A 19,422-nucleotide genomic window follows, 5' to 3' on the forward strand; every position below is an offset into this window, starting at 1 on the left:
GGTATAGGGGCAAATGGAAAAACATTTACATTTTATAAATGTACGCCGCCATCTAGTGGTTATGAACAAGCTGTACACTTTCATCCAAAATGACAGGGGGTACGTATGACTGCATATATGTACAGTTGTGCTCATAAATTGACATACCCTGGCAGAATTTGTGAAAGTATTTTTTTAATTTTTTTTTAAATATGACTGAACATCAACCATCATTCATTTCTTTATGGTTATGTTTTGTTGAATGATAATGCTTTTCTAAAATGCTTGACCGTTTAATTTGAATCCCATTAAAATAAAATTAAATGTGTTTCGCCTCGTCCTTCATGTTTTCTTTCAAGAATTGTACCCATCTTACAAATTCTGCCCGGGTAATCAAACCTATGAGCACAACTGTGTATTTTCTAATTTACTAAATAAAAGTAGGGCTGTGAATTTCAAAATAAGAGCAAATAAAAAAAGGATTACTTGTTCAAATAAAGTGCTTAACTACAGAATAATTCTTTGAAAAAAAACTAACAAAATACAGATAATACTTTGAGAAGCAAAACAATGCATTGTAAAAATGCATTATACAAAGGTAGAAGGGTTTTCGAGAATTTTGAGGTCAACTTTGTGGGTGCGTATTATACATGGGTGCGCATTATACACGAGAAATTACGTTATATATATATTCCACATTGATTTAATTAACTATTGCACCCCCGCACTCTTTGGTCTTTTTCAAACTCACAGACATTGTCTGCAAAACTATGGGTAAAAACAGCTATAGCGTGGGAGTGCTTTGTTTTAAATAACTAGTTTATTTGAAATGGGGCTTCCTTTTCTGTTGTAGGGTCCAGCGTTGTGCAATGCTGCAGTTTCCAGACTTCTACGAGAAGCTGCTGGATGCGCTGTGCCAGCGGACAGAGGGTGGGCTCTCCACAGAGCATGCTCAAAGCCTCACCTTGGACATCTTGTGCTGGCTGGCTGGTGTTTTTTCCATCGGACCATGCAGGTATAATTAAGCCTTGACAATATTTATGTGCACATGTATATACAGTTGTACCTTGACTTGGAAACTGCAACTTGAGTTTTCCGAGATACGAGCAATTGCTCCCCTGATTTTGTTTCCCTTGTTCACAAACATTGATTTACAATTTTTTTCCAATATTCCGTGGGTTCACAAACTATGCTTTCTGAGATCCATGCAGAACGCTCACTTATGCTCTCTCACATCACTTGTCTACATCAGGGGTGTGAAACATACGGCCCATGGGCCAAAACCAGCAGGATGAATTTGAAAGTGAAATATTACACAAGACATTGTGGTGGTGAGGACTAAGGATAATTTAGAGAAAATGGAGTGGTAATAATTCCTAGGTCTTAATAAATTCATTTAATTTTCAAAGTGCAATACTGTATTTTTCAGGTCCCAAATACCTGTTATTCAAGTGTTTTGTGTCTTAAAATACAATCACTTTGATCAGTTATGATGCACAGATGTAGTAGATGACAAACTTAAATTTTCTCAAGAAATCTGAGGCTGTTTTGTGAAATAAGACAAAATGTCATTAAATCTAAAGATTTTCCTAATGTACTTGTTTAATTTTGTATTAAAACAAAGGGCAAAACTTATTGTTACTTATTATTATATTAAGTATGGTATGATTTTTCTTGGTCCGGCCCCTTTGACATCAAATTAGGCTGTACGTGGCCTCTGAACCACAATGAGTTTGACACCCCTGGTCTACATCATTAGATCCGTGCATCACTTCTTTCAGGCATCTTTAATTTTTTCTTCTTTAAATTGTCTCTCAGTATGGCTCCCAAGAAAAAGTGAAAAGTGCAATTGATTGTTATTGAAAACCCCCTGCAAAGTGGTGTTGTTACAAGCGTGTTCATGGAATTAATTAAAACTTAGTCAAGGTTACCACTGTGCAGTGGATTTGAAAGTCTTCACACCCCTGTTCAAATGCCATGTTTTTGTGATATAAAAAAGAGAAAATAATTTACAACCTTTTTCCCAGCAAAAAAATGTTGAGTTGAAGTTTATAAAAAAAAAAAAAAAAAAGAAAAAAAGAGCGAACATAGTGTACACATGCTCTTATAACTGGCCATGTGGCTGTATTAACCCGTGCTTCTGCTAGAAAAAAAAAAAAAAAAAGTCAGGAAAAGCCTACTAGAACAGCTGAATTTTATTTGGGGGTAGATCAGAGCCACCTGGTGGCAGGTGTGTGTTGACTCCCAATTTGCACGAGTTTGAATGTGAATTGTGTTAATTCTGAACACAACCACAACCCTAATTATAAGAGGGTATCCCCACTTTTGTAGCCACATTATCTGTTATGGTTTAATTCTGCTCTCGAATTTTGTAATTGAGTTATACAGGTTATAGATGATGGAAAATTTTAATGATTTATATTGATCTATTAGGGTTCTCGCTGCCCGTTCGCCACCTCGCCAATGGCTAGTTGAAACAGGATGTGGCGAAGCGAATATTGCCCACGTTTGCCACGCTGGCGAATAAAAATCGCCTGCGTCAAAACTCAAAAGCCTTTCCAGATAAAAGTTAAAGTGACTGTGTTCATTCTGCCGTGTGTGAACAGTGTTAGTGTTTTTTCCCCCGTATCCTAAAATGCTTCAATCCGCAATCCAGCTGGTGCAGGGTAAGCAGTCAGGCTCACGGGCTTTCCCAGCTGTGGGGAGCGGCGCATCGGGGAAGACAAGACCCAATGCCGCTTGGCCTCTAATTGAAGCATGCATATTTATTACCGCGACATACGTTTGAAGTGTCAATGATCAATGTGTCCTGCAATTCTCATTAGTTCATGCAGCTAGCTAGCTGCCTTCTTCATCAATGCACGAACCGCTAATCCCACTTTGGTTGTTATGCCGAGTAGTGGGGGTGGCGCTGGCAGGAACCAAGGCATAACTAGGTAGTCATTTGGGGGACCAAGGCAAACATAGTCACAGCCTCCCAACAACCCCACTGCCCTTATGTAATTTGGTCCCCTTTGTCCTGCTTTTTAAATCTGTTACAATTAGGCTTTACACCAGGGGTGTCAAACTCATTGTTGTCACGGGCCACATTGTAGTTATGACTTTCCTTGGAGGGCCGTTACGACTATGAACCCATATAAATGAAAGATTACATCATATAACTACATACACTATACACAACGCATTGATGAATAACCAGTTTTGAAATCAGAAGCCTATAAAAACCTGTTTATCAACTATTACATTTCTTTTCAAAGGGTGATTGGTAAAAAAAAAAAATGCTTGCAAAAATCTCAATATTATTACACCAGAACACAATGAGCAATTTTGATTTGATTTCGCGTGCCAGATAAAATGATGTGGTGGGCTGGATCTGGCCTCCGGGCCACTAGTTTGACACCAGTGTTTTACACGATATAAGGATTTTTGGGGCCGATCAGCGAGTTAAAAAAAACGATCACCGATCCGATCACAAGATGGAGCAATGTCTGTTTAAATGACTTGTTCATTTACAGTATATACTTGTGTATTGTATACTGAGTATCCAAAAGTACAACCCCAATTCCAATGAAGTTCGGACGTTGTGTTAAACATAAATAAAAACAGAATACAATGATTTGCAAATCATGTACAACCTATATTTAATTGAATTCTATTTATATTTAACACTACAAAGACAAGATATTTAATGTTCAAAATGATAAACTTTATTGTTTTTAGCAAATAATCATTAACTTATAATTTTATGGGGGCAACACGTTCCAAAAAAGCTGGGACAGGTGGTAAAAAAAGACTGAGAAAGTTGAGGAATGCTCATCAAACACCTGTTTGGAACATCCCACAGGTGAACAGGAGGGTGCCATGATTGGGTATAAAAGGAGCTTCCCTGAATTGCTCAGTCATTCACAAGCAAAGATGGGGCGAGGTTCACCTCTTTGTGAAGTAGTGTGTGAGAAAATAGACGAACAGTTTAAGGACAATGTTCCTCAACGTACAATTGCATGGAATTTAGGGATTTCATCATCTATGGTGCATAATATCATCAAAAGGTTCAGAGAATCTGGAGAAATCTCTGCATGCAAGTGGCAAGGCTGAAAACTGCATCAAACACCGACATCAATGTGTAAAGGATATCACCACGTGGGCTCAGGAACACTTCAGAAAACCAATGTCAGCAAACACAGTTTGGCGCTACATCCGTAAGTGCAACTGGAAACTCTACTATGCAAAGCAAAAGTAATTTATCAACAACACCCAGAAACGCCGCCGGCTTCTCTGGGGCGAGCTCATCTAAGATGTACTGATGCAAAGTGGAAAAGTGTTCTGTGGTCAGACGAGTCCACATTTCAAATTGTTTTTGGAAATTGTGGCTGACGTTTCCTCCGGGCCAAAGAGGAAAAGAACCTGTTATGGCCGCAAAGTTCAAAAGACAGCATCTGTGATGATATGGGGCTGTGTTAGTGCCAATGGCATGGGTAACTTACACATCTGTGAAGGCACCATTAATGCTGAAAGGTATATACAGGTTTTGGAGAAACATATGCTGCCATCCAGGCAATGTCTTTTTCATGGCCGCCTCGACTTATTTCAGCAAGACAATGCCAAACCACATTCTGCACGTGTTACAACAGCGTGGCTTCGTAGTAAAAGAGTGCGGGTACTAGACTGACCTGCCTGCATGTTAAAAGAAAAGGTGATATAACACAGTGGTAAACATGACCCTGTCCCAGCTTTTTTGGAACATGTTGCAGCCATAAAATTCTAAGTTAATGATTATTTGCTAAAAACAACAAAGTTGATCAGTTTGAACATTAAATATCTTGTCTTTGTGGTGTATTCAATTAAATATAGGTTGAACATGATTTGCAAATCATTGTATTGTGTTTTTATTTGATAACACAACATCCCAACTTCATTGGAATTGGGGTTGTATTCTGTATTCAGTTTATGTATTATAATCAGTCAGGTCAAACCAACATTACATGACAGAAATAATGGGTGCTACCGTACTTTAATTAAATTACTGTATTATAATTAAATTACTTCACACACACAAACTTTAGAGCATGATTCGACATAACGCCGCATGTTTACGTACAACCGTTAGTGCTGGCACTAGCTTGCTAGGCTACATAACGTTTTGTTGCCTGCTTGCGAGCCGTATGGTATTAAAAATACGTGAACATACCTCAAGCAATCCTTGAATTAAAGTCCTCTCCCGAGCACCGGTGACCACCAGCACACGTTTTTCTCCATTTTGTTCTTATAATAAACACACCGCGATCCATTGTTGTTGTCGTCGCCATGATAGCGAGTCGCGTTTGAGTTCACAAGATAAAGCCCAGTGATCGTAAAAGACGAGATGGGGTGGTACCGGAATACAAGATTTTATTGCAGTAGTCTGACGTAGTGCCATCGTGAAAGACCAAATTTCTCTTTAAGTCTGATCCAGGCATTACGTGTTGTCTGTCTCAGTCGTGTTGTCTGTCCCACACTGCCGACATGTTTTTTTTTTTTTTAAATAACTTTATTGGGGGTCAGATATTTACAGTACTACATCAAAAGACACACGACAAGGCTAAATATAAACTAGCTTTTGGATTCAAATATACTGTACACAATAGCGACGTGGAGTAAATCAGCCGATCAGTGACCTAATTGATCGGATCAGCTAATTATAACATTAAAGCCGATCATCATAAAATGCTAATTTTCGGCCGTTACCGATCAAACTGATCAGATTGGTGTAAAGTCTAGTTACCATTATCTGACAGCATACTAATATTAGCCTACTAATATTAATAGAATATTGTTTATCATCAACTAAAAAGTTTGAATTTGAGAATATTTTCTCTCGCTCTGTGAACCATCTGAACACTTGAATTGATAAGAACATTAATTAACATTTAATATAGTTCACCATTTGAAGCGCTTTTATATGCACATTTTGGTGAAGAAAAGCGTCACTCGTGTCACCGTCCACTTGATCCTTATATTCATCAGTGCTACTGCTCCTGACAAGCATCATTATACAGAATTACATTTTTGCAAGGCACGAAGTTAAATCAATGTCAATATTCTACTGTGATGGAAGGTTTTTCTTTTTACAATTCAATAGTAAAATAAAGTTGTGTTCTTCAAATCAAGTTATTTGTTGCCTACATCCATCGTTGTGTTGGTCATACTATATAGAATAACTTATTTCTTGTTTAGTGAATAATGCTGAAGATAACAAGCTTCTTCCTGAAAAATCGCATGCTAAATCGGAATTGGCATATGTGTTTAAAAGAAACAAAAAAAACCTGGCAATTGTATTTTCCCAAATCGTTCAGCCCTACTCCTGATTGATGACTAGGTAGTTTTAATTGGGCCCACATCGTTAAAGCTTATCGGCTCAGTTCCCAGTGACAAGGACTGGCTAAGTGTGGCTAAAGGTTTAGCCACATAAACACGTGATGTTGTGACTAACAAGACACAAGTGTGGCGAGAAGAATTTTATACTGTTTAGCCACATTAGCTCAGAGGTTTCATGACCCAGTGCCAACACTGGTCTATTTTAGTTTTTTTTACATCACAATAAGTTGAACAGCGCCGTGTAGACTTAATATCAACTGTACTGTATATTTTACATCATTGCCATGCTACTTGATGTTGACCTCATGACTTCTTTTAAGCTTACGAGAAGGAAAGGAGGGGCTGCTGGCCAAAACCAGAGTGAGGCTAATGGATATTATATCAGTATGTTTCTTTGAGGCTGGCCGGAGCATAGCTCACAAGTGCGCACGCTTTCTTGCCCTTTGCATCAGGTGAGACATTGTTGATTTCTTCATTGATGAGGTTGGTTTCCTTTTCTTGTGGGTTAATGTCAGCATAATGTTTTGCTCTTCTTGCTAAAGCAATGGGAAAGGTGATCCCAGTCAACAAGGTTTTGTCACAAGTCTTCTGAAGGCTCTGCTGGACAATATGCCGTACTTGCCTGCTGCAGCAACAGGCGGTATGTAGCTAAAGAGCAGCACAAAACAAAAATTCTCAACCATCATCCCCTGTCTAATTGTACGTCTTCTTTGATTGCATTCTTCCAGGCTCAGTGTTCTGGTACTTTGTGTTGCTGAACTATGTAAAGGAAGAGGACCTGGCAGGTTGCAGCACTGCTTGCGCTTCCCTACTCACGGCCATCTCAAGACAACTCCAAGACCGACTCACCCCAATGGAGGCACTGCTGCAGACCAGGTATTTCCCAGCTAATCACAAATTATTTAGAAATATGGTCTTGCTATAACAACTATTACAACCAAAACTCAAAACTTAAATCTTTGCCAGTTCAGTTTCTCATTTTTATTACTGCTGTGTAAAGTTTTTATGAAGAATTTAGGTCATGCATCATATAAATACAGACTTTTTTTAACACCATAGATCCCCCCCTTTTCTTTTTCAAGACGAGTGAGTTATCAGTAGCAGTGGTATCTTATTTTACTTTGGCAAATTGGCAGATTACTCCAGATTAGTAAAAGAAAACTCACTTTGTCAGACCAGATACTTTTTCTAAGATAGCTCTGTCATTTACTATCTCATGTTTTTTTGTTTATTTATTAATTTTTTTGGTGTAAACAGGTATGGACTATACAGCTCCCCTTTTGATCCGGTGCTCTTTGACCTGGAGGTCAGTGGTTCCTCTTGTAAGAATGCCTTCAATAGCAGCATTGGGGTCCAGTCAGATGAGATTGACCTCTCTGACATTCTCTCAGGTAAGAGAAATCCACTTTCTCATTTATACCGGATATTTTATACCAATTGTTAAATAACCTTATTTATGTATTTATTTATGTATTATGCTCTTAAGTAGAGCTCCTAGCTCAGCTAAATCGACCACAAAAATTGGTCGATGCAAAAATTATTGCCTCAAGGCAATAAAAATAAATACAGCATATTTGCGCTACCCTGAACCAATTTGCATGTTTACCGCGCGGACATTTGTTGCAGACGGACGCACTTTTGGCCCCGTGAAAAACATTGCCAAAAAGGAGGAGTACAGAGGAGTACATATAACATGATGTATGCGTGAGCTGAATGGTAGTTTAGCACGCTAATGCTAATCGCAAATGCACGCTAATGCTAATCGCAAATACTAACCGCAATGGCTGATTTTGTTGTCTTAAATTCTGGACAGAGTTTATACCTTACACTCAGTACCAACATATGCAGTTTATCATAAATGAGAATAAAAAGCATCTTGGTTGGTAGTAAGAGGGGGAAAAAAATGTAAAAACATTTTTTTGGGGGGTGCGGGGCGATTACTCAATGAAATATCTATAGGATAATCAATTCTAAGATGATTCAATAGTGACAGGTCTACTCTTAAGCTTTAACTCTTCAACTCACTTAACGTGCTCAGGCGGTTAAAAAATACATTGTTTCATGTTGCCACCTGGGGCCATGTAGACTATTGCATCAAGACATCTCTCCCCTGCCAAAATCTCCTTGAGAGCTGAGAACTGTTATCCTGTGGACACTTAAATCCCATTGTGTATGGATGACGTAAATCTTTCCAAGCACACCCCACAGTGGAAAGATCTCCATTTAGTTCAAAACTAAACTAGAGGATTCTCTCTTAATTATTTTTTCCTTATGGTGGTGTTTTTCCTGCAGGGAATGGCAAAGTAAGTTGCTGTGCTGCTGCGGAGGGAAGTTTCACAGCATTAACGGGGCTCCTAGAGGTGGAGCCTTTGCATTTTTCTTGCATATCCACTAGTGATGGCACACGAGTGGAGCGTGATGATGCCAGCATGTTCACTGGTAAATAGAGACGTCTTTGTTTTCTATGTCACACGTACAGGACAAAACACCATATACAGTTAACTGTTCTGTGTCTATTTCTATTTTTTATCCTCAGTGAGTACGTTTGGCGTTACCCCTTCGGTTGGCGGCCTGTCGACAGGAACGGTTGGCGAAGCTTCTACAGCTCTTAGTTCTGCAGCACAAGTGGCCCTGCAATCTCTGTCCCATGCCATGGTGTCAGCTGAACAACAGTTACAGGTCCTACAGGAGAAGCAACAGCAGCTGCTGAAACTGCAGCAGCAGGTGAAAAAACACTATACGGAGTCAGTCATTCATTAAATAGTTTATTCTACCTGCATTTTAATTAATCTTGATGAGTCATTGAAGGGCGTACCCTCATTTTCACTGATGTGGAAAATATAACAACAAACAGTGACCAAACATAACAAAACATTCTTAAAAATAAGTTACATTCAAAAGTCGTATAGTGTGCAATTATAATTTTGAATTGGCTGAGGGTGCAACATTTTAATTTATGAGAGTTCCATTTGAATACAGCCGTGAAACATGCAGTTTCCTAAAATGACGCAACTCTCTCTACGAGACAAGTAATTTTGACTTATCGAGACACCAAAAGTACAAATCTCACATTGACTTTGTAGTTTTTTTTTTAACTGTGTTGATTTACTTCACGAAAATCACAAACTGTAATTTTTACTCAAATAAGGTGACATGCTTTACAGTATTTAGTTTTTAAAATTGTATTGCTTGCTAAGATGCATTTTACAGCTGCAGATTGTAATATGATGGTGCATATTATGGAAAACTGACTTTTTAAATTGCTTCTATGCAAATCTTTCAGTATGCCTGTCTTATCCATCAAGGGTAAAATTACATAATCAGTAAATTTTTTTTGAGCTGCCTTTTTTTCCTCATGCGTGTCTAAGCAAGCGGTTTAGATTTTAACCTGATTGTGATGTCACATACACACTACAATTAAAAACGAAGTTTATTTTATTTCATATTCAAAAGTATATGCCATTCGCAAAGCAATCTCATTAAAGACAAATTGCGGTTACATTTGCTCTTATGCTTTTTTGGCGGTCTTGAAAATACATACTTTTCCAACTTAATTTGGGAATGATATCGTCAATATGACCCATTTATTCTTATGACTCCTGGTTTAGACTTGAGTAGATGTTGATAATATTCTATAATCTTTGTCAAGTTTAGTAAATCTCTCTGTATCTGCTGCTTGCAGAAGGCCAAACTTGAAGCCAAACTGCATCAGACCACATCTGCAGCTGCCGCCTCTGCTGTGGGACCCATCCACAACTCGGTGCCTTCCAACTCCTCCTGTGCTCCGGGTTTCTTCATTCATCCCTCTGATGTCATCCCGCCGACACCTAAAACCACACCCCTCTTCATGACACCTCCTCTCACACCGCCGAACGAGGCTGTGTCCGCAGCCTTCAGTGCCGAGCTGGCTCACCTCTTCCCTGGCTCCATGATAGACCCTGGGCCAGTTAACCTGGCAGCACACAAAAACTCCCAGAAAGCCAAGCCTGTTAGTGATGCTGCAACTATTTATCTTAAAGCAATAGTTTGCTTATATTTTAATGGAAACTCAAATGTATATTCATATTCAATATGGCGCAAACATTTATTTGACTTGGGATTTTTTTTTCTGCCCCCCTCAGAGTCCTATGGGCAGTGGTTTGGCTTTGGCTATTTCTCAGGCATCTCACTTTCTGCAGCCTCCTCCACACCAGTCTATCATCATAGAGCGGATGCACTCTGGTATGCCATGTCTGTGCGACTTTGTCCGTATTTTTTGTCAATTCAGTGTGTTTTCTGTTTTTATTTTTATATTTTTGTGTTATTCGATCAACTCACATTCCGTCTTGATGACCTCGTAATTACAGACTACACTGAGCAATGTTGCTCTTCCTTGATGCCATCTGTCAGTTGTATTTCAGTGTTGCAACAGTCCACATTTCCACTGTACTGTCATCAGTCTGGCTATAATGGCTATACAAAAACATTTCAATTGGGGTTTTTCGTGTCTAAATGGATAAAAGAACATGTTCTTGATATGACACTGTAACAAGGTTTGACTTTAGTTATTGAAATTGAATGAAATGTATGCATAACCTACACTTATGTCTCTGTCAACAGTGGAAAAATAGGTTGTCAGTGCTGTTAAATACTTGATCATTTTGCAGCCACGGTTTGTCAATGCATTGTGACAGCTTCTTTAAACTGTGTAAAGCCAACGAAGGTATCCCCAGTCAAAACTATTTTTCTCTCAATCTTTCTTCCTTTCAGGAGCTCGTCGCTTTGTGACACTGGACTTTGGCCGACCTGTCCTGCTGACTGATGCTCTCATCCCGACTTGTAGCGACCTGGCCTCTCTGTCCATAGACATTTGGACGCTAGGTGAGGAGGTGGATGGTCGCAGGCTAGTGGTGGCCACTGACATCAGTACCCACTCCCTCATTCTACACGACTTGCTGCCTCCACCCGTATGCAGGTTTATGAAGGTCTGTTTCTATTTTTAGCCTGCACATGTTATTTTTAGGTGACTGCAAATGTACTTGCTGGAAGAATTTGTAGAGCTTATTTTTAATGTAATTGGGGTGGGACATTTTCCTGTTTAGAGTAGTTTGTCGCAGCCATCGATAACTGTTTGCTTTGATGTTCCCTGTTTTTAATGTTTTCCAAGACTGTCATGGGGATGTACAGTACAGTTTCTAGTTTTTTTCCTTCTACATCTTGCAGATCACTGTGATTGGGCGCTATGGCAGTACCAATGCCCGGGCAAAGATTCCCCTGGGCTTTTACTATGGTCATACTTATATTCTACCCTGGGAGAGTGAGCTTAAACTGATGCATGATCCTCTGCGGGGAGAAAGTGAACCTGCCAGTCAACCCGATGTGGATCAACACTTGACCATGATGACAGCATTACAGGAAGATATCCAGTGCAGGTGAGACATGAAATACATGTCTAACATATATGTTTCAAAATTTGTATTACATTTGTATAATTAATTTACTTGACTTTTAAAAAAAAAAAAAGGACTTTTTTTTTTTTTCTCTCCCCCCTTATAGACAGTACTTGTGAAAAGTGACTTTTCCATTTTATTTGTTTCGGGTTAACCTGTATTCAGATACTGTTTGTTTGACTCCATGTATATTGTTATAACTGTTGACATTACATTTAGAGTTGGGATTGTCCACTATAGAAATGCTTTGCATGATTTTGTGACATTGCCAATATTGCAAGTGACATGTATGCCCATGGAGATTCAAAATCATTGGTTTCTAAATTATTTGTTATAATAATAGAAAGGTTTTTCCGAAAAACAGTGGAACTTTGGTTCACGACCGCCCCAGTTCAGAAACAGTTCAGTTTACAAACCAATTTTTTGGAAAATTATTACCCCAGTTCAGGCACTATTTTCAGTTCACGAATAGTGATGCCATTGACGTGTTTGTCTCATTGACGCTTTTTCTCGCGCCGCGTAAACATCATTGGTAAACATCATTGGCTGCGTGCCTCACACGTTGGAGGGATCTTATTATTTTTTTTGCTAAACTATTCCTCTGTATGTATCCAAAGAAAGCGAAAACTGCGAGCAATAGTGTTATTAGGAAGCCCCCCCAAAAAAGTTTAACTTTCTCATACCGTTTAACTTTTTTTTTTCCTTTTTAAGGACACTGTTAGATGTGTAATGTACAAAAAGCATGATTTATGAGTGAGCTGAATGGTAGTTAGCGTTTTTTGACCTAAAATGTTAATCGCAAATGCTAGTCGTGATTGCTAAACTTTTAACATTCAACATTTTGCTGTCTCTAATTCTGTACACCAAATTTATACCATATACTCAGTAGCAACATATGCAATTTGATTGAAGTCCATCCCCCATACATGACAATAAAACGCATGTTAGTAGTAGTTATTATTATTCGATCGATTCGATCAATAATCACCGTGGATACTGCTAGCCAAAAAGGTCACCACATTCCACAATGCAACACAGTTCCCAAAGCAGAAACTGTATGCAGAAATGCTAAGACATTGCACAGTAATTTGCTTGTGAACACCCAGTTATTTCTTCATCATAAAATGTTTTCTCACTTATTTCTATATTCGACTGTATTTTTTAGACTTTACACCGATTTTATCGGGCTGATCGGTATCGGCCGATATTTAGCATTTTATGCTGATCGGCTTTAATGTCATAATTCGCCGATCCGATCAATGACGACATTGGCTCCGCAAAAGACATTAACTCCGCGTCGCCGTTTGCACAGTATATTTAAATCCAAAAGCTAGTTTATTCTTAGCCTTGTCACATGTCTTTTGACGTAGTACTGTAAATATCTGACGGCCAATGAAGTTATTTAAAAAAAAAAAAAAAACATTTTAAAAAAACGTCGGCGGTGTGGGACAGACTACACATCTGAGACAGGCAACACAAATTTGAAATTTGCAATTTCGCGATTGCACTATGTCTGACTACTGCAATAAAATCTTGTATTCCGATACCACCGCATCCCGTTTTTTACGGGATGTTTTTGGGCTTTATCTTGTCAACTCAAATGCGACCGGATACACTTGTTACCGTGGCGACGACAACAAGAGTGGATCGTGCCGACTTTGTATTACAAGGACAAAATGGGGAAAAACGTGTGTGTGGTCACCGGTGCTCAGGACAGGAGAGGACGTTCGTTTAAGGCTTGCTTGAGGTATGTTCACGTACCTTTTAATACGATACGGCTTACAAGCAGGCAATAAAATGTTATGGAGCCTAGCAAGCTAGCGGTAGCACGAACGGTTAGACGTAAACATGCCGCAGTTCTGTCGAATCATGCTCTAAAGTTTCGGTGTGGGTGAAGTAATTAAATTAAAAATAAAGTAGTTTAATTACAGTAAGGTAGCACCCGTTATTTCTGTCATGTAATGTTGGTTTGACCTGACTGATTAGAATACACGAGAGCAGTGATTTCCAACCTTTATGGAGCCAAGGAATATATTTTACAATTGAAAAATCAACGTCACAAAAAGTGGATACATTAATTACTGTATTTACTTCCTGCCATCTAATAGAAGACCATTCATTTGTTCTGTCTGTCACTATGCCTCACTGGCATAAATAGAGGAACAAAGATACATTTATGGTAAATTTTTTTTAGCAATTAAGTACACAAGTATATACAGTAAATGAACAGGTCATTTAAATAGACACATTCCTCTATCTTGTGATCGGATCGGTGATCGGTTATCGTTTTTTTAAACTCGCTGATCGGTGATCGTCCCCAAAAATCCTGATCATGTAAATACATTTTTAACTACACACCGATAAGAACATCCATCCATCCATCGATTTTTCCAAGCCGCTTATCCTCACAAGGGTTGCGGGCGTGCTGGAGCCTGTCCCAGCTATCTTCGGGAAGGAGGCGGGGTACACCCTGAACTGGTTGCCAGCCAATCGCACATAAACAAACAACCATTCGGACTCACATTCTCACCTAGGGGCAATTTAGAGACTTCAATTCACCTACCATGCATGTTTTTGGGCTGTGGGAAGAAACCGGAGTGCCCGGAGAAAACCCACGCAGGCACGGGGAGAACATGCAAACTGCACACAGGCAGGGCTGGGCATTCAACCCCGGTCCTCAGAACTGTGAGGCAGACGCTCTAACCAGTCGTCCACCGTGCCGCCCGATAAGAACAAGTAAACATAAATTTGTTCTGTAGCTGGAACTGATTTATTGTACTTCTATTCATCTTAAAGGGAAATGTCACCTCGGTTCACAAACATTTCGGTTTGTGAATATAGTCACGGAACCAAATAAATATGTGAACGGATGTACCACTATGTATAATAGAGCTCAGTAAAGTTTAATATGCAACACTAAAAGTGCAAAAAATGTTCACTTTTTACTTTTATTTTTTATCTTATTTCAATTTGTCTTAAGATCTTTTTCCTCCTGCTGACCAGGTATAATCTCGCTTGCCATCGGTTGGAGACCCTCCTCCAGAATATCGATCTGCCACCCCTCAACAGCGCCAACAATGCCCAATACTTCTTACGCAAACCAGACAAGGTGGTAGAGGAGGACCAACGTGTTTTTTCAGCATACCAAGATTGCATCCAGCTTCAGTTACAACTCAACCTGGCTCACCATGCTGTCCAGAGATTGCGTGTTTCACTTGGTGCAAGTCGTAAGTCTCTCCCCACGGCCAGTTCTCATGAGGCTCAAGACCTGGTCCACAACTCCTCCACAGAGCAGCTAAGAACTATCATCCGCTACCTTCTAGACACATTGCTTAGCCTCCTGCACTCTAACAATGGTGAGGAAGGGACCAGACACTTATGGGTCTGTTTTGGATGCCAGGTTTACAATTTCCCTTATGAAGATTAACATACATATATCCTTTATCTTGCTTCCATACATGTCTGTATATTATCAGGCCACTCAGTGCCATCAGTGCTCCAGAATACCTTCCACGCACAGGCTTGTGAGGAGCTCTTCAAACACCTTTGCCTCAGCGGGACACCGAAAATTCGTCTTCATGCTGGCCTGCTTTTGGTACAGCTGTGTGGAGGTGAACGCTGGTGGGGACAGTTCCTTTCAAATGTATTGCAGGAGCTGTACAACTCTGAGCAACTGCTCATCTTCCCGCAGGACAGGTGGGACAGTTAATTGCAACATTTTACATTTACCACGTTATAGAAAAGTGTAATGTTCTTTTAACACACACATAATAATCAAAGAAAGTGAGTGTATATTAACGAGTATCGTACATCCCATCCAAAAGTGTTGGAACGGCAAGGTTAATTCCTTTGTTTTTGGGGTTGAATATGAGCCAAAAGTTCAGAATTCCAGCTTTTATTTCATGGTATTTACATCTAGTTGTGTAAAACAACTCAGGACAGAGCACCTTTTGTTTGAAGCCACCCACTTTTCAAGTGAGAAAAAGTATTGGAACAGACATTATTAAATTATCTTAGTGAATAACTAACATTATTAAGTTAACTTAGTGAATAACATTTAATATTTGGCGGCATAACTCTTACTTGTAATAACAGCATCAAGCCTGTGACCCATTCACTTCACCAGTATTCTTCATTTCAAATGCTTTTCCAGGCCTTTACTGCAGCCTCTTTCAGTTTTTTTTTTGTTTCTGGGGGTTTCTCCCTTCTGCCTCGACTTAAGGAGGTAAAATCCATACTCTGTTGGGTTAAGGTCCGGTGATTGACTTGGCCAATCTAAGACCGTCCACGTTTTCCCCCTGATGAAGTCATTTGTTGTGTTGGCAGTGTGTTTTGGGTCATTGTCTTGCTTCATGATGGAGCCTCTCCCGATTAGTTCAGATGCATTTTTCTGTTAATTGCCTGACAAAATGGTTTTGTATACTTAAGAATTCATTCTGCTGCTACCATCATAAATTACATCATCAATAAAGACTAGTGAGCCCTTTCCAGAAGCAGCCATGCTAGCCCAAGCCATGACATTACCTCTACCATGCTTCACAGATGAGCTTGTGTTTGTTGGATCTAAAGCAGATCCTTACTTTCTCCATACATTGGCCTTTTCATCACTTTGGTAGTGGTTAATCTTGGTTTCATCAGTCCATTAAACTTTGTTCCAAAATTTTTGTGGCTCATCTCTGTACTACTTTGCAAAGTCCAATCTGGGCTACCAATTCTTTTCGATGAGTGGTTTGCATCTTGTGGTATGGCATGTATATTTCTTCTCTTTAAGTCATCTTTGAATAGTGGATTGTTAGACCTTCACCCCTGCCCTGTGGAGGTTGGCAGTGATGTCACCGACTGTTGTATTTGGGCATTTCTTCACAGCTCTCACAATGTTTTTGTCATCAACTGCTGTTGATACCCTTGGCCGACCTGTTCGATGTCTGTTGTTCAGTACACCAGTAGTTGTTCTTTTTCAGGACTTTCCAAATTGTTGTATGCTCAATGTTTGTGCAATAGCTCTGACCGATTTTCCCTCTTCTCGCAGCTTCAAAATGGTTTGCTTTTCTCCCATAGACAGCTCTCTAGTCTCCGTTAGCTTAACAGCAAATGCAGTTTTCACAGGTGAAACCCAAAGCCAAAAACAACCACTAATGTTAAGCGATCAATCTAAAAGGCAACACCTGAGCAACTAGAAACACCCATCAGTCACATTCCAATAATTTTCCTCACTTGAAAAAGGTGCTCTGTACTGAGTTGTTTGAACACATCTAGATGTAAATACTGTGAAATAAAAGATGGAATTCTGAACTTTTGTCTCATATTCATCTTTTAATCTGAAACCCGAATGCCTTGAGTATACAACAAAAACAAAGGAATAGTCCTTGCCGTTCCAATACTTTTGGAGGGGACTTGTATACCTTGCCTATAACTTTGTAAAATGATGGAACTTGATAATAGAAAATTTTTATTTATAGTCTGTTTAGGGACTCTGTACACTGTCACTTTGCAAAAAAAAAATTGTTTTAATTGTATTTTTTCGGATCTCTCTATCTCAAGAGTGTTTATGCTCCTGTCCTGCCTTGGCCAAAGATCCCTGAGCAACAGTGGTGTGTTGGAGGGTCTGCTGAACCTCCTGGACAGCTTGCTGTCCCCATTGCAACAGCCACAAGCTGCTACACAGCACAGGACTGAAGGTACTGGTACAGGTTGTCAAGGGTTTAGCAAGGATCGTAACTTGATTTATAAAATGTTGTGATGTAAAAAAAATAATTTGAGAAATAATGCGTTTCAATCAGCCTGTGTCTGTGTTTTCCAGGTGTTTTGGATATCCCGATGATCAGCTGGGTGGTGATGCTTGTTTCCAGACTGTTGGACTATGTCACGAGTATAGAAGATGAAGCTTCAGGTGGGAAGAAGCCCCTCGGAGGGAAAGAAAGGGAAAGAACATTTACAGGTACATGAGCATTTTTATTCCACGATTGATTCCACAAATGGTTTCTTAGCCACTTGAAAGATTTCTTTTCTTTTTTATTTTATTTTAGGTATTCAGTGGAGCTTTATCAATAACAGCCTTCAGTCTCAGAACACCAGCAGATCAGTTAAAGGCAGCAATAGCCTAGACAGACTCTACTCCCGAAAGATTCGCAAGCAGCTTGTCCACCACAAGCAGGTACACATCTAATTCGTTTACAACTTACACAAAGTAGAAATTGTGAATGTCTCACACCAGGTTTTCTCAAATAGTGGCCTCCACTTGAACTGTTTTATTTAATCCCTAGGTGTATCCTCCCCTTGAAACAAATCGGCTCCTCTCCAAACACACTCCCCTTTATTCTTTCACAGAAAGGAAAGAGCTCACCCCTTAACCTTTTGAACTTTGTAACTTCATTGGTACAGCAGCGACCGAAACATTCAGCAGTCCTTCAGATAGATTACATTTTTGGGTCTTACAGCTTCAACTTGAATGTTGTTTCTGTGTCCCAGTAGCTATGTGGTTTAAGATTAGTTCTGCGCAGTCTACCTCTGTCCAGCCTGCCTCCTTGACATTTCGTAACATTTTCTCTTTCATTTTGTTTTAAAATCCAATTTTACTTGATCCTTAAATGTGATGTATATAATTTGAATTACGAATCATTCATTGTTGGACCTCAGTTCAGCTTTTGATACGGTAGATCATAATATACTGCTGAACAGGTTGAAAACGTGGATAGGACTAAATGGAACAGTCCTTAAATGGTTCAGGTCCTACCTGTAGGAAAGGAGTTATTTTGTAACCATTGTAAGTGTTCAATCTCATCGAATGGCAATGACCTATGGGGTCCCTCAAAGGTCAGTTCTTGGACCCCTCCTGTTCAGCCTGTAAATGCTACCCTTGGGTCAAATTCTTCAGAAATGTAATTTTGACGAGCATAGCTATGCAGATGACACAGTTATATCTAGCAGTGTCTCCAGATGACTACAGTTCAATTGAGGTGTTGTGTCATTGTGTAAAACAGATAAATATCTGGATAAGCCAAAACTTTCTTCAATTAAACCACAGCAAAACTGAGATAATTGTTTTTGGCAATAAAGAAACCTGGAATCACTCTCTTTAAAAACCAAAGACCAAGTCTGAAACCTTGGTGTTCTGATAGATTCCGACCTGACTTTCAACAGTCATATCAATCAATTACTAAAACTGCCTTCTACCATCTGAAGAACATATCCAGAGTGACGGCTTGCATGTGTCAAGCAGATCAGGAGAAGCTCATCCATGTTTTTATCTCAAGTAGACTTGACTATTGTAATGGTCTTCTGACTGGACTCCCCCCCCAAAAAGAGCATTAAACAGCTGCAGCATTTAGCTATTATGCTGCACACAAATGGAATAAGTTGCCAACAGAAGTGACTTCAGCCCCAAATGTGCATGCTTTTAAGTCCAGTTTAAAAACTCGTATTTTTTCCCCAATGTTTTTTCGAGCATTTCCACTTAAATATTTCTTGCACTGTACGCTGTTTTAATTGTTTTATTTTTTATTTTTTCCTCTTTGTTTTAAATGTTTATAAGCAGTTTTTTTTCTTTGTTTATAAATGCTTTAAATCATGTAAAGCACATTTAGTTACCTTGTGTATGAAATGCACTATATAAATTGCTTTGCTTCATTATTTAAACATATTAGAAATCGTTTTATTGCTT

General features: G+C 39.3%; 1 protein-coding gene across 7 annotated transcripts in view; it reads left to right on the forward strand.

The window, feature by feature from the left end:
• Positions 1–19,422, forward strand: part of birc6 (baculoviral IAP repeat containing 6) — a 195,138-nt gene that overhangs the window by 50,376 nt on the left and 125,340 nt on the right. For all 7 annotated transcript variants that reach the window (XM_061789583.1, XM_061789579.1, XM_061789581.1 and 4 more), the window contains 16 exons: positions 833–994; positions 6,654–6,785; positions 6,876–6,973; positions 7,062–7,209; positions 7,591–7,724; positions 8,626–8,772; positions 8,870–9,057; positions 10,016–10,321; positions 10,455–10,554; positions 11,083–11,297; positions 11,536–11,744; positions 14,766–15,118; positions 15,239–15,458; positions 17,304–17,440; positions 17,563–17,700; positions 17,789–17,916. In XM_061789583.1, the coding sequence (XP_061645567.1) occupies positions 833–994; positions 6,654–6,785; positions 6,876–6,973; positions 7,062–7,209; positions 7,591–7,724; positions 8,626–8,772; positions 8,870–9,057; positions 10,016–10,321; positions 10,455–10,554; positions 11,083–11,297; positions 11,536–11,744; positions 14,766–15,118; positions 15,239–15,458; positions 17,304–17,440; positions 17,563–17,700; positions 17,789–17,916 (2,815 nt within the window). The remainder of the gene's footprint in view (positions 1–832; positions 995–6,653; positions 6,786–6,875; positions 6,974–7,061; positions 7,210–7,590; positions 7,725–8,625; positions 8,773–8,869; positions 9,058–10,015; positions 10,322–10,454; positions 10,555–11,082; positions 11,298–11,535; positions 11,745–14,765; positions 15,119–15,238; positions 15,459–17,303; positions 17,441–17,562; positions 17,701–17,788; positions 17,917–19,422) is intronic.

Source organism: Phyllopteryx taeniolatus, chromosome 11, assembly GCF_024500385.1.
Source record: "Phyllopteryx taeniolatus isolate TA_2022b chromosome 11, UOR_Ptae_1.2, whole genome shotgun sequence".
NCBI classification, from domain to species: domain Eukaryota; kingdom Metazoa; phylum Chordata; class Actinopteri; order Syngnathiformes; family Syngnathidae; genus Phyllopteryx; species Phyllopteryx taeniolatus.